The sequence below is a fragment of the Myotis daubentonii genome, chromosome 4 (assembly GCF_963259705.1).
Source record: "Myotis daubentonii chromosome 4, mMyoDau2.1, whole genome shotgun sequence".
Classification (NCBI taxonomy): domain Eukaryota; kingdom Metazoa; phylum Chordata; class Mammalia; order Chiroptera; family Vespertilionidae; genus Myotis; species Myotis daubentonii.
In genome coordinates this window covers 61,180,030-61,195,794 of record NC_081843.1, presented here as the reverse complement: position 1 = coordinate 61,195,794, position 15,765 = coordinate 61,180,030, and the positions used below count along the sequence as shown (strand labels likewise).

Genomic DNA, 15,765 nt, shown 5'->3' with positions numbered 1-15,765 from the left:
TTGACATTGACTAAGGGCTTAATAAATATTTGTTAGATAAAAATTTAATGAAAGATATTTTGTTTTTACAAATTCTGCCCTTGTTTCAGCTGAATTGAATTGGTCCTTTGTAGACCAGGTAGTCCAGGTGGCTCAGAGGACAAGGCCAGCTTCGAGGGACGGGCCATACCCATAGGAAAGCTGAGAGGTCCTCAACTTTTGAATCATCTTTTGAGTTAGAAGACCTTGAACTTATTAGTAAATCAATATTTTAAGAGTACACTTTGATTTGATGTACGGGTAAAATAAAAATCAGCATGTGTCTAAATAGTTACTGTTTTTAACTTAATAGTTCTATAACTCAGACAAAGGCAAGTTTTTGAATTCTTGCATGTGGCAGTGGAATTCGTTTACAGATGAGCCAGGGTTCGGAATGTGGGCTTGGAAGCGATGAACGGGAGCGCTAGTTAGCACAGCGCCGGAATGTGACCTTCCTTGGCCTTAGCTGAGACCACACACCGATAGCTGGAGTGTGGGGCAGCTGGGGAGCACCGGACAATGGCGTGACCTCTCTGGGCCGAAGTCTCCTCCCTGAAAAATGAGGAGGTTGAAAGGGCAACAAGGTTAAGATGAGCAACCCCATTGCTGTGGCCTTGTCTTTATTTCTTAGGCCTGGTCCCTTACTCTGAATCCGAGTACACACAGTGGTTATCAGAGCTGTTTGTGAGGACACTTTATATTTTTAAAAGAGCCTTGTGATATGGATAAAATTTATGCCATCCCCTCCTTTCACCATCCCCCATATCACACCTGCATTGCCAGCTTTTTAGCAGCCTCTGTTATTTCCATCAGTTTACCTGGGATTTTTCTTCCCTTGGTTGATGATAGTGCGTGTGTGCTTTGGAGAGACTGTTCAGTCTACAGGTGGTGCCTGGGAGCCTGGGACTCCTGCAAGTGCCTCTGAGGCCCTTTTGATACCCATTTTATAAAATGTATCCACCTTACCGTTTTGGTGACCGATCTTCCTGAGCTCTAAGAATGGTCAGCCACTGGGCACATAGAGATTATACTTTGAGGACAGGAAGCTAAGGTTTGGCTTCTCTTCTTGCTAAGGCAACGTTTACCCTGACGGAAAACGAGGCTTCTACTCAAGCTTCCATGGCAGGCATTTTCAAAAATATGAAGCAAAGCAAATTTTACTAACTAGTCTCACTGAATGTTAAACAATTAAACCAAAATTTTCTCAATTATGTATTTTTTAATTTTTTGCTGCATAGACATACAACTCTTTAATATGTTATGTGTTAGCTAATTAGTGCATCACCATCCCTCCTGTATTCTGTGTAATGAGTCCATTATTCACATTTTATAGATGGAGCCTAATCTCACCATTTTATATGATAAAACTTTATAGTTTATATGCATGCTTCTTTGAAATATACATGTTAATGAGAAATATAAGCTATCAAGGCCTTGTTCAGAAAGTAACTGTGTATTTTACATTTCTCCTCCTCCCCCATTCATTGTCCTTTTATCAGTTGAATAGTTACAGTTATATAAGAAAATACAAAGAAGCACAATGAAGAATATTTTTAAAAATCAGTCTTAACCCTACCATCAGAAGATAAGCCATATGAACTGCAGAATAATACTCTACCTGCTATTTTATAGTCTGAATTTCTTTACATAAAATATGAGTATTTTCATTTAATGAAAGATTCTTCTCAATATGAGTTTTAATAATAGCATAGTTCATCCTGTAGCTGTCCATAGCATAACCCTCGATTGCAGGAGGCAGGATAAGGTGCCGGGAGCCGGTCCATCCTTGCTGTTTCAAGGGACCTGGCATATATGGCATACGGTTCTTAATATGTTTGCTCACCTTCTTGGCGCTGTGTTTTAACCAAGGTCACCTCTCCGAGAAAGGTTGTTTCCCCACGTAGGAATTTTTCCCTGAAGTCAGGGAGGGGATGAAACTCCTTAACTAAGTGCCAGGCGGGTAGTTAATCACTACAAATAATCATGCTTAAGCTACATAATCTTTACTCCCTGGAATGGAGATAAGAAACGCCCTAACCTTTGTAATAGAGATTGATAGGATTGAATCAACTGGTATAAATACAGATGTAACCAGACAGAGAGACAGAACTTCAGACACAGAACTCAGGAGACAGAATTCAGAAGACAGAAAGACACAGAACTGAGAACACAGAACTCAGAAGACAGGACCAAGAGAGACAGAGCCTAGGCACGGAACCTACAGGGAGTGTTCTCTGGAGACGGAGGAGCTTCGCTGGAGAGAGCATGGCAGGGGATCCTGGACAGAGGCTGGCCTCAGAGCCTGGAGACGGAGCCTAGCGAGAGAACATGGCAAAAGATCCTGGACTGAACCTGACTACAGAAATTGGCAAGAGAACCTGACTAGAACCTGGTGACTGAACCTGACTGGAGTACCTGGCCACAGAACCTGGCTGGAGATCCGAAGCAGAACCTCTCTGGAGATCGAGACCAGAACTTGGCTGGAGATCCTGGCTAGGCTGCTGATCAACTGAACGCTGTCTCCGTGTCATTCCTTCTTCACCGACTCCGTCTACGCCTTTGGGAACCCCTGGACCTGCTGGGGTTGGACCCCGGCAATAAGGAGATAAGAAAATAGGGTCTGAAGCAGACATCCTCCTTTTTAGTGGCTGTGACCATGGCCACAATTTGTACCCATTCCATTCCTCAGTCCCCTCTTCCAAAAAATGGGGTAACAATAGTCCCAGCATTATATCCGATAATGTAAGGATGAAATAAGTTTCTACATGCTTAGAGCACTTACAATAATACTCTCAGATAATAATAGAATATATTATTATAATGGAATATATAATTCCATTATTCTAATAGAATAATTACTTGGCACATGGTAAGTACACAATAAGCATTCATTATTACTTATATTGTTTTCAATTTTTTGATGTTAGACTACTGTGATGAGTGTCTTGGAAGAAAAAAAGGCCTTTGCTCTATTATTTCCCGACGATAAATTTTTAGAAGTAGAATTTCCTCTTTGCTACTTCCTCGAAGTCACCTGCATAGAGGGTGGCTGTACTATGTTCTCTCGCTAGCACTGTAGGGAGGAGGCCACCGCTCCTGAGTTTCTGGAAGCGCACTGTGGTGGAGGCAGCAATGGCCTATGGGAGGATTTTCCTGTTCTCCAAAAGCACTGAATATTGACCAGCTGGGATTTACTCAGCTTACTCTTGCTTTTCAATATTGATGTAGTCTTCAGGCAAAGGTATAACAAATTACAAGACGTAATTTTTTTTGTTAGTATGTGATAGTCTGATTTTTGCTTGAGAGGATATTTGTGTTGGTATGAAAATTTGCACTTGACTACATTGTTAAGATGTTTTCCCCCATTGAAACAAATATTTTCTATTTTCAAGAAAAAAGCCACAAGCCATGAGAGCAGTCAGCCCTCCAGAACCCATGCTGGTGGAAGAGCCCCGGCCACCAAGGTCAGTCATTTCCTAATAATTTTATTGATAAAACCACGAGGGGACCTTATGCTAGAGTATACAGTGGGGCTTACAGTGTCCTATATCACCGAAAGGTTTTCAAAAAAGTTATCGTTTGTGCATTGGGGGCGGGGGGGGGGAATGCAATTTCTTAATGATTTGATTTAAAACCTAGTAAGACCATTTATATTGTAATTTTTACTGCCATTGTTTAATGTGTACAATGTATATTATTTTCATAAATATCTCTAATAATATTGGACTTTGTACATATTATGAGTAGAAATATAGTCCTCCCACTTCTTTAGAAAATAATTCAAATTGTCTTACTCTGAGCATTAACCACACAAGGCTCTCTGCTACATGTGCTATATAATTATCTTATGTAATCCCACATAACCTTATAATTATTATTCGTTTTTACCTGAGGAGACCAGGGCTCAGAGAGGTTAAGTAACCTTGACAAGGTCACAGAGCCAGTAAGATGGAGTTAGAGTCTGAGCCCAGGTTTCCTGTTCACACAGGTCCTGGATGTGCTGGGCCTCATAAAATCTGATTGAGTACTTTTTGTTAATGTAACACTTCAAAGCTTTGCAATTTATAAAAATCACTGAAACGTCACCTTTCAAGACAAGAAACTGCAATTTTAGCTAGTAGTTAATAATATATAAAATAGTTACATTCAGCCCATTTCGACTTGTGTTCTTCCAGTATGTTGCAAGGTTATCAAAAACCTTAACCTATTTCAAGTCTGTCTAAACAACTTTTAAAATAAGCATTTTTCCTTTAAACCTGGTGGCTCTCCTAAGGAGGTCTGTGGATTTTCTCATGTAGGTTACTTGCTTGGTGAAGTTAATTTTTATTGCCTCCCAGAACCCTAGCTGCTTTCCAAACCCCTAAAAGGTGCCAAAACCAAAACTCAGCTGAGAAATGAGAAGAGGTTGGGCACAGAGTTGAACACCAGGCTAACTAAAAACGATTTTTCCAGACATGTTGTCTTTTCTGGTATTAGGACCTTTATTTAACTTACTAGAGGCCCGGTGCATGGGGGGTGGTTCCTTCAGCCCGGCCTGCACCCTCTCCAATCTGGGACCACCTCAGGGGATGTCCCCCTCAGGGATCGGGCCTACACCGGCAGTCGGACATCCCCCTCGCAATTCGGGTCCACTGGCTCCTAACCACTCGCCTGCCTGACTGATCGCCCCTAACCGACTCTGCCTTGGCCCCCGTACCTGGGACCCAGGCTTCCCTCCTTCTGGCTGGCTGCAGGCACCTGGGATTGTGGGCGGCTTTGCCTGGGTCCAACTTTGTCAGGAAGGATGTCTGGAAGGTCGTCCAGAAGATTCTGGTCTAATTAGCATATTACCCTTTTATTAGTATAGATTCTTAAGTTATGCCTTTAAAAATGAGAAGCCTCATTGGCAAAATGGCAAGGCCAGTGAGATCGTTTGTAAGTGGTTTCCAGAATTGTTAGTGCCTAAACCAGCCGTGGGCAAACTATGGCCCGTGGGCTGGATCCGGCCCGTTTGAAATAAATAAAACTAAAAAAAAAAAAAAAAGACCTTACCCTTTTATGTAATGATGTTTACTTTGAATTTATATTAGTTCACACACACACTCCATCCATGCTTTTGTTCCGGCCCTCCGGTCCAGTTTAAGAACCCATTGTGGCCCTCGAGTCAAAAAGTTTGCCCACCCCTGGCTAAACTCTTGGAAGGTCTGTACATTGTGGAAAAACACACTCAGTTTTTCTTGAACTTTGCCGTAAGAAGCAGTACCTTTCCAATCTGTTATTTTCACACAGGAAATTATCATTTAATCATTCTGCGGTGGAATGGTTATCGAGAACTAGATGTCTCCCTCAAAGCCTGCTCTGCCTCAGGAAGCTGGGGAGGGTGGGAGCTGGGAGGTGGAGCTATTTTAGCCACATGTTTTCCCATTTAATGGCAACCTTGACATTCTTTCCTTGGCTTCGAAAACACCGTCCTTCCCGACTCCATCCTTCTCTCTCCTGTTACTCTATCTCACCATGGTTTCCCGGCTCACTTTGCTTCACCAGTTTCCTGAATATTAGTTCTCCCTGGGTTTAATTCTTCACTCCTTCCTTTCTCTTTAACTCTTACACAGATTGGAAGAAAAATAAATATATATATTATAAAATATACTTTCTTATTTCTTCTTTTGATCCAGATTGAAAGGGCTTTAACTCAGTATCATTATCACTTTTTAAAAATCATTCCTATGACTAATTTGGAAAAGCTGGGGGTAATAATAGCATTTGTGATCATTTGAAGCTTTTATTACACAAGTAATTTTCATAACACACAGACAAAAATAATATTTTCTCAATACATTTTAAAAAGGCATGACAAAATAATAGATGTAATTGGCGGTGAGAATTAATCCTGGGTTTTTTTTTATTTTGGACACATCCTACTTGAAAGTTAAAATAAATGATACATTTACAATTATTAAGAAAACCAAGTCTGTCTTTAATATTAAATACTTAATTTGAAGCCTATGCGTAAGCAATGTATTATAGAATAGTCACCATGTATTTCAGAACTGTTTAATAAGAATTCTTACAAAATGAGTAATTACATGCATGAATAATATCACTTATGCCGTGAAGTGCTGGTCTTGGAAGATCCAAAGCGTTTAAGTGGCATAGCAATTTCTAACTCAAAATAATTTTTGTAAGATTTTTAGGGCTTAAAATTCAATTTTTTTGAAAAATTAATAATGAAGACTAATGAGGCTACAGAAATTATATAGGCTCTAAAGCCCATTGAAAATAGTTGTGATTCATCATGTCATTCAACTTTATTGCTGAAAGAGTTGTCAGGCAACTTCTGTCATAACCATCTCCCTGTTCAGGGGAGGAAACCAAGGTTGACCCTGCATTAGGAATCTCTCTGTAGAAGACCACAGCTGTTAAGAAGATGTATTGGTTAAGGTTATTAATTCCAATTGGAACCCACTTGGACTAGTCCAAGCCAAAAAAAAAAATTAAAGATAGCAGGTAGCTCCTAGAGCAGTGATGGCGAACCTATGACACGCGTGTCAGAGGTGACACGCAAACTCATTTTTTTGGTTGATTTTTCTTTGTTAAATGGCATTTAAATATATAAAATAAATATCAAAAATATACATCTTTGTTTTACTATGGTTGCAAATATCAAAAAATTTCTATATGTGACACGGCACCAGAGTTAAGTTAGGGTTTTTCAAAATGCTGACACGCTGAGCTCAAAAGGTTCGCCATCCCTGCCCTAGAGAAATCCAGAAATGTGTGGGAGCCTCTCCTGCTGCAGCTACAGCTCAGCACCTATCACATGTAGTACCAGATGCCAGAAATTCTGCCGCTGCCAATTTTGAAGACTGACAAGCCTTATCGTAACATAGATTTCCTGGTGGACAATGCCATCCTCACACTGCTTGCTTCCAAGCCCATTCTTCGTTGGCACATCTGATTGGCCAACACAAGTCACATGCCTCCGCCTTGCTGCAGGGGAATCTGGGGTTGTGAGTATTCTGGATGCTACTTTGGGAAGGTGAAAATTAAGTAGGTGGGAAATTATCAGTATGTATGAGGGTTTGTAAGTGTGTGTGGTCAGCTGCCAACTGACAGACACCCACCATGGAAGGGAGAACAAGGGAATTACCTAACTGAGCTGAAGGGAATCACAGATGATAGGTCATTTAGTGACATTAGGGTTTTTAAACGGAAGAAGATACAAACAGCTTTTCTCCAGCTGAAGGGGAGGAACTCTAATAAGCACCCGTCGGAGAAATGCTTTGTGATTTTGGTCCTGGTTCTGCCATAAACAGCTGTGTTAACGATGCCCACACAGCTCTCCATTCAGATGCACTGGCTTGTCTCCTCTATTATCTGGTGAGGGGCTGGCTGCACTCTCTGTGTGCTGTGCGAGGTATTCCGGCCTTCAGTGTCAGCCTCACCCACAGTGCCTTGGGCTACCTGTAGTTAGTGAGCTGACTCTGTGTGTTAACCGGCAAGCATTTTTATTTTAATAATGGTGCATGTATTTTTTTTTAATATATTTCTTTATTGATTTCAGAGAGGAAGGGAGAAGGAGAGAGAGATAGAAACATCAATGATGAGAGAGTGTGCCTCCTGCACAGCCCCTACTGGGGATCGAGCCTGCAACCCAGGCATGTGCCCTTGGCCGGAATCGAACCTGGGACCCATCGGTCCGCAGGCTGACGCTCTATCCACTGAGCCAAGCCAGCTAGGGCATGGTGCATGTATTTTAATATGCTATAAAGAAGTAAACTAGAACTTCAAACTCATGATCCCATGACTAGTTTTGCTTAAGACAAGGCTAAAGGAAAAGTTAAAAAGTAAATCTATTTTTTAATATTAAATAAATTAAGTATACTAATTACAGATTAAAAATATATATTACAGATAATATACAAATAACATGAGTTTAAGAAACAATATCCAGAGCAGTAATTTTCATATTTTAATGTGCATATTGAACCAGGGGGAGGGGTTATTAAAATGATTCTGACTCAGAAAGTCTGGGGTGAAGCCAAGCTTCAGCTTTTCTAACAAGCTTCTGGTTGGTGCTGAGGTTTCTGGTCTGGCAGCCACACTTTGAGGAGCAAGGATGCTGAATTGTGCCGAAAGGGGGTAGTTTAAGGTACCTGCACCTTAGATTACCTCAACATTGATTGGAGAATCGGGCGAAAACACAGATTCTCAGGTCCCAAGCCAGGAGATTCTGATTTATCAGGGTGGGGTAAGGCCCAGGATTTTACAAATGCAATAGGTGCCCCCAGGTGTTTCAGATGCAGATGCTGTGAGGACCACACTGGGAGAAAGGATGAGCTCAGCGACTGGGTAGCCACACAGTATCATGGTGCACTAAGGCCCTTCTTCATCTCTTAGGAAAGGAGCCACTTTCTTCCTGTCTTGCAAGATATGAGTCTTTGGAAATTTTATTACATAAAGTGTAATTGCTCATCTGTACTCTTCAGGAGCACATGAACACTCGCCTTTATTGTGGGAGATATGCTGCCTAACATGGGACTATGGAACCCAGAGTTCATTGAACCCTACTGGGGTGTGGCCCAAATAAGTCACCCTGTGCTGGTTTGTCACAAGAGAAATAAATATCAGTAAAACCTAGATGAGCTGAGGTTTAGTTTAAAAGAAAAAAACAGGAGAAAGAAAATACATTAAATAAAACAGGAATTTTTAATCTATATTTTGATTTTAAAAATTGCAAGGATGGGGTCTTCTGCTCAAGGGATTATAGAATATTAGGGTTGGAAGGGCTCTTACTTCAGCTTTATTTAACAGAAGTAAGTGAAAAATGAAAATAAATAGGTGGCTGTGAGGAACACCTCGTAGGAGCAGCCAGAGGGACCCCAGCTGCTCTGACTCCTGGTGGATGGGTGGATGGGGGTACAAAACTGTGCAGAAGGCTCTCCATCTGTGCAATGCCAGCGGCCGTCACCTCTGCCGTGGCTGGATGCTCACCTGTCAGGAGGTGGGTCTGAGGTGTCTGCTCCTCCACCACTGACCACCGCCACCTCCTCCGCTCACACCCCAGCCGAGTGTCTGCAGTCCTCATCGTCATTGGTTTATGGGGTTGGGAAAAGTTGGCTTTCCATATTTCCTTTGAAATTGCATAGCTCTTTTCTCTAACCCCATCATTCATTCTATATTTATTCATTTATTTTTTTTCCAACAGATTAAAATCCATTCTTTATTTTGAAAAATTTAGTCACTATTTTTAGCAAAATCCTGCCTCTGTTAAACTGCTCTTTTAAAAAATCCATTATGCAATTGGAAATGCAATTTCTAATCCCTGGCGGTGGACATGATTAATTTGCTTTATAGGTTAAAAAGAGAGATGGGGTGGGTCGTGTATCTGCATAGAGCACCCACAAAGAGCACCCATTGTTGCTCCCGTATGTTGGTGGAATCCAAGGATGACAGCCTGGGAGCGGCAGACTGTCAGCCTGCAGTGCGGCCTGAATCACAGGCCCAGTTACTCAGTTAGCCGGCCTCCGGGAAGCCACCCCGTGACGAGGCGCTGAGGGAGGAGGGCGGGGCGCAGCCTGCGTCGTTTCCCAGGACCGCCCCGGAGCTCTCTGCAGGCTCAGAGCTAAACTGGAACCGCGGGGCGAGCCCAACCAAGAATGCAAACACCCTGAAACCCCAGCGGAAGTCTCTGGGCCCGGGAGCTGCGCGCAGAGTGAGTACTGATTTCTGCCGCTTCCCTCCAAGGCTGCGTCTGCTTCCCGGGCAGCCGGCCGCCACCTTCGCTGGGGCGGCCGTGCGTCCCAGCCTCAGACCCAGTCGCTGGCTTCCCTGGGCTTGGACATGCGCTCTTCTCTCTCGTCTCTTTCCAAATGGGTTCTGAGTTAAAGTGTGCTACTTGTCGATCCTTGTTGACAGATGGGTAACACTGTTTGTTGCTGGCTGGTGACCAGACTCGGCAGGGTTATAAAACCAGAGGTTTGTGTGACCCAGGAGTAATGCTGAAGGAATTAAAAGAGCAGCTGTGTCTGTGTGGTTTGGCACTTTCATCTCTGGGGGGTTGGCCCTCGCCTCCCCCCCCCCGCCCCCCCCCCCCCCGGCCCTGCCCCACCGTGGAGTGACCTCAGTTTTAGAGAATGAGTTCACTCACTGTAACCTCTCCATGTACCTGATACATGCTGGGTGTGGCATGGCAGATGTTGCAACATGTTTGTTTCCGTGATCAAAACCTGAGACCCAGATCGGGTACCATCCCTGAGGGGTGTTTTGTATCTCTCTTTCAAGAATGCGAAGTGTTTTTATTAGAGATTTAACAATCTCTTTTGTACACTTAGGGTCCCAGCGTTCCTCAGTTACAAATGCCCAGGAGGCATCCCCCCCCCCCCCCCCCATGGTATAGCTGGAGAAAATGAAGCAGAGAGTGTAGGGAGCTCCCCTCAGGGGCGGGACCTGGGCACCCACCTATCATCAGCGGGCAGTGCGCTTAGTCAGCAGCCCTGGAGCATTTGCTGTACGAGACGCTTTCCAGAGAGAAAACCCCTGCATTGCAGGGAACATCAGCAAGGAGTGGCCTCCGCAGTTCCAGGGGAAAGTTTGTTTTCTGATGACCAACTACAGAGTACCTCTCCCTGATGTTTTGTTTGTGGGCGCTGAATTCAACTTTTGCTCACTGATTTCTCAGTATCTAAAAGGATATTTGTTGCTGGGAATGTAGCGAGGCAGGAGTGCTGTCTGGGTTCTAGGAGGCAGTGGAGTGACATTTGCCCTGGCTGGTGTGGCTCAGTTGGTTGGGAGTCACCCTGTGTAAAGGTTCCTGGGTCCAGTCAGTGCACATGCCAGGGTTGCAGCTCGATCCCAGGTAGGGGTCGTGCAGGAGGCAGCGGATAGATATTTCACGGACACATTAATGTTTCTATCTCCCTCTCCTTTCCTCTCTCTCTCAAAGTCAATTAAACTTTTTTTTTAATAGTGACATTTAACAATCATGCCGAGTTAGGAAAGGCCGCATCTGCTGACTGATGGAGAAGGGGTAGATGGCCAATCTCAATGAGGATGTAGCGGCAATCTGTGTGTGTGCAGCAAGGACTCCTAATGTCTGTTATAAACCCGTGAGCGGTGCCGACTGCCCAGCAGTGGTTAGGAAGCAGCACATTGAAATTTAAATGTTGGCTGTGGTTCAGTTCATATGTGTTGAGAGAGGTTCCCCAATGCACTGGAGCGGTGGTTCTCAACCGTCCTAAAGCCGCGACCCTTTAACACAGTTCCTCATGTTGTGGTGACCCCCAACCATAAAATTATTTTCGTTGCTACTTCATAACTGTAATTTTGCTACTGTTATGAATCGTCATGTAAATATCTGATAGGCAGGATGTATTTTCATTGTTATAAATTGAACATAATTAAAGCATAGGGATTAATCACAAAAACTATGTAATTATATATGTGTTTTCCGATACTCTTAGGCGACCCCTGTGAAAGGGTCGTTCTACCTCCAAAGGGGTCTTGACCTACAGGTTGGGAACCGCTTCACTAGAGGAATCGGTTACGTAGTATTAGTGGTGAGTTCAGTTCCTTGGTTGTTCTCTGAATCGGCTGAGTATAATTCCTCTCCAACAATGAAAATGTAAAAGCTATCACATAAAATAACAGTTTGAAAGAATGAAACTGAGAGCAAGAGAGGGAGGAAGGGAGACCGGCAAGGAGGTAGGGAGGAGGAGGGAGAGAGAGAAGCAAGAGAAAGCCATTAGGAAAACATGAAGAATTAATTTGAACTAATTTCTTAAAATCAGCCAAGTATTTGTGTTCCTATTCATTGTTTATAATAAGTTATCTTTTTTTTTTACCTCTACACAAATCTTTATAGCTGTTTTATTAATAATCACCACAGCCAAGTGACCATCAACTAATACAATTGGATAAAAATCCAGGGCAATATCCATATAATGGAATACTACCCTTGAATAAAAAGAAACTACTAATACATTCAAAACATGTACAAAATTTAAAAATCAGATAGCAAAGACTAAAAGCTATAAGGATTCATTTACTAGTACTTGAATTTCTGGGGAAGGAAAAAACCATTGAGACAGAAATCAGATCAGTGATATTAGAGGTCGAGGGTGAGGGTAGGAGACTGAGAGAGTTAGAAGGGAAATTTGGGGGGTTATGGTAGTGGTTTACCATTAGTTACATTTGTCAAAAGGTATCTTTTTAAAAAAATCTACATTTTCTGATTGTTTCTAGTACCTACAAATATAGCTGACTTTTGTATATTTATGTTAGATCCAGCACACTTGCTGGACTTTGCTACTAGTGTTAATGATTCCTATGTAGACAACTATATAATTTGTGAATTATAAGAATGGTATTACTTCCTTTTAATTTCTGCTATTTTTATTTGTTCTTATTTATTATGGTGGCTAAACTCTTTAATAAAATGCAATCCCTGAACTAAATAAGAATGTTTCTAAGATTTTACCATTAATTATGCTATTTGCTCTATTTTTTTAGAATATGCTGTCAGTTCATAATGCTTTCTTATATTCATAGTTTGCTCTGAATTTATAAGTGGGTATTGAATTTTTTTAGTTTCATTTTTCAATTACACTTTACATTCAATATTATTTTGTATTAGTTTCTGGTGTACAGCACAGTGGTTAGACAATCATATACTTTACAAAGTGGTCCCCCCGATATTTCAGGTACCCACCTGGCCATACATAGTTACTACAGTATTATTGACTATATTCCATATGCTGCACTTTACATCCCCATAACCATTTTTGTGACTATCAATTTGTAGTTCTTAATCTCTTCACTTTTTTTCACCCAACCCCACAATCTCCTCCCCTCTGATAACAATCACTGTTCTTTGTATCTATAAGTCTGTTTCTATTTTGTTTTTTATTTTGCTCTTTAGATTCCACATATAACTGAAATCATATGGTATTTGTCTTTCTCTGACTTATTTCACTTGGCATACTGCCCTCTAGGTCCATCAACGCCATCACAAATTGTAAGATTTTGTTCTTTTTTATCACCAAGTTATATTCCATTATGTATATGTACCACCACATTTTTAGCCACTTGTCTATTGATGGGCCCTTGGATTGCTTTAATTTCTTGGTTATTGTAAATAATGCTGTAATGAACATAGATAGGTGTGCAAATATACTTTCAAATTTGTGTTTTGGGTTTCATTGGATATATAACCAGAAATGGAATTGCTGGGTCAAGAGACAATTCTCTTTTTAATTTTTTGAGGACCCTCCATACTGTTTTCCACAGTGGCTGCACCAATTTGCATTCACACCAACAGTGCATGAGAGTTCCTTTTCCTTCACATCCAAGCTAACACTTGTTTGTTGATTTATTGGTGTGATAACCATTCTGACAGGCGTGAGATGGTATCTCCTTGTGGTTTCATTGTATTTCTCTTATGACTAGTGACTTTGAGCATCCTTTTCCGTGTCTATTGGCCATTTGTATGCCCTCTTTGAAGAAGTGTCTATTCAGGTTCTTTGCCCACTTTTTAATTGGAATGTTTGGGGTTTTTTTTTTTATGTTGAGTTGTATAGTTGGACTATACAGAGCTTATCTGTACGTAGTCTTCACCTGGCCTTGGCAGTGCACTGAAATCTTGGTGAGAATTCGAGCTATCTACAGGGTCTTAGAATTCTGAGTCATACTAAGGCTGCCCCATGAACTGGATTGCTTGATGTTCATGTCCCACATTTGGATCCTAAGCAAGGATCTGACCACTCCCATTTCACTCAAAGTTTCCATAAGAGATTGAGTCCAGCCTAGTATGTGAGCATGCTCTCTAGACTCTGGACTGGATTGAGGTCCCCTGCACAAGTGACTTAAATATAAGGCTTAGACCAGACTTTGGAGCCTCTAGAGTTGCCCATAATACAGTTGTTAGCGGAGGGATGAGAAAGCCTTGTTACTACATAGAAACCAGGGACTCAGTCTCCTGTGTTGTTTCTTTATTGGCTATTCTAAGAGGGTGGCAAAGAATAGAATTATTTGTACATTTTTCAGTTACATATAGTTTTTTTTTAAATTTCCAATTATGAAAATAGGAAATTGAGTTTATGTCCAAAAGGGAAAAAAAAATCCTTTTATATAATTCCATTACTATGTCTTGCCATCATCATGCTAACAGTTTATCTAAAACAGTACCTCACTGGCTTTTAGACATGCATCTTTTTGTAATATTTTATTTACAAAGGTGTATCAGGGTTTGAGGGCTTGGCCTACTGCAGAAAATTGAAACTGGTAGACAGAATATTTTATCATCTAGGATTCTTAACCTCTCTCATATTTACTATCCCTTAGATTATCTCTTCATTTATTTAAATTTTTGTTAAATTTTATGCAGTATTTCTATGTATCTGGAACAGAAAAGGATTCTTCCATTAGCATTCATACTAATTTCATTAGACCTGCATAATGTACTAAAATATTTCACCCTGGCCAGTAGCTCAGTTAGTCAGTGTCATCATGATACGCCAAGGTTTAGGGTTCAATCCCCGGTCAGAGCACGTGCAGGAATCAACCAATGAAACCATACAGAAGTGAAACAACAAATCAATGTTTCTCTCTTTCCCTTCCTCTTTCTCCCAGATCATTTTTTTAAAATGTCTGAAAGCCTAAGGTGAGGAATGCATGCTCAGCTTTGTTACAAAGTCCACTACCCCCTATTCATACTGGCCTGATACACTCCTTCACATCACCCAACACATATTTGCATTTGTATTTTAGACCCCTGACCTACAAAAATAGACAAATATTATCTTCTGAAAATTCAATCACTATGTCATTTGAAAATTGCACGGTTAAAAAAATCCTTGCAGATGAGCTGTATACTATTAAGTGTTTCTGTAATGGTACAAGATATCTGCCTATAAAACGACAGCAATATTGGGATTGGTGATGTTTACAGCATACAGTTCCTTATAGTATAAAAAAGGGGGTGAGCCACAGGCATAATCGCATGTATCAAGAGCCGCTAAGCTTTAGGGCCATAAGACTGGAGCGGACAGATATTCTTGAGGCACTACAGGAATATCTCTTCAGGGAACACTTGGGCTGGCAATATTAGCACTGGCTGGAAAGTACTTTTGAAAAGTAATTTTTTTTAATGTTTCCTCATATCTTGTGTAGTCTGGTTCCTTTCTTTTGAGCAAATGAAAGCATAAAGAGACTGAGTTTGTCACCCGGAGGAAAGTGCCAATGGGTAACAATAGGTGGTAGAACACAATAGTCATTTCCATGACCCACTATAAAGCCGTCTTTAAACTACCTACAGTCGTGATTCTTAATGTCAGGGAGTTTCAGAATCACCTAAGGCAGTGGTCAGCAAACTGCGGCTCGGCAAACTGCGGCCCATGAGCCACATGCGGCTCTTTGGCCCCTTGAGTATGGCTCTTCCACAAAATACCGACTTCTGTGCATGGGCCACGAAGTTTCAGTCTCACGTACGTGTGCGCCTGCACATGGTATTTTGTGGTATTTTGTGGAAGAGCCACACTCAAGGGGCCAAAGAGCCGCATGTGGCTCGCGAGCCGCAGTTTGCCGACCACGGACCTAAGGGGCTTCTAGCTTATTGGGCTACAATCGTTCCTCTTCCTCCTGCCCTTTCCTCTTTGTAAGTTTCTAAGTGTCCTCCACCCTCTCTCCCCACACACTGCCTATGACTGCTCCGTTCCTGGGCCAAGACCCATTGTGCTAAGGTGTTAATGCTTGGCCAGTCACATTGCCCAA

The 15,765-nt window shown here is 41.7% G+C and overlaps 1 protein-coding gene across 16 annotated transcripts in view; it reads left to right on the top strand.

Annotated features, from left to right (window-relative positions):
• Positions 1–15,765, top strand: part of CAST (calpastatin) — a 114,026-nt gene that overhangs the window by 34,764 nt on the left and 63,497 nt on the right. For 12 of the 16 annotated variants that reach the window (XM_059694048.1, XM_059694051.1, XM_059694046.1 and 9 more), the window contains exon 3: positions 3,411–3,482. In XM_059694048.1, coding sequence (XP_059550031.1) covers positions 3,411–3,482 — 72 coding nt within the window. Of the gene's footprint in view, positions 1–3,410; positions 3,483–9,557; positions 9,713–15,765 lie in introns of those variants that run through there. The other 4 variants (XM_059694055.1, XM_059694054.1, XM_059694053.1 and 1 more) reach the window with 1 other exon arrangement.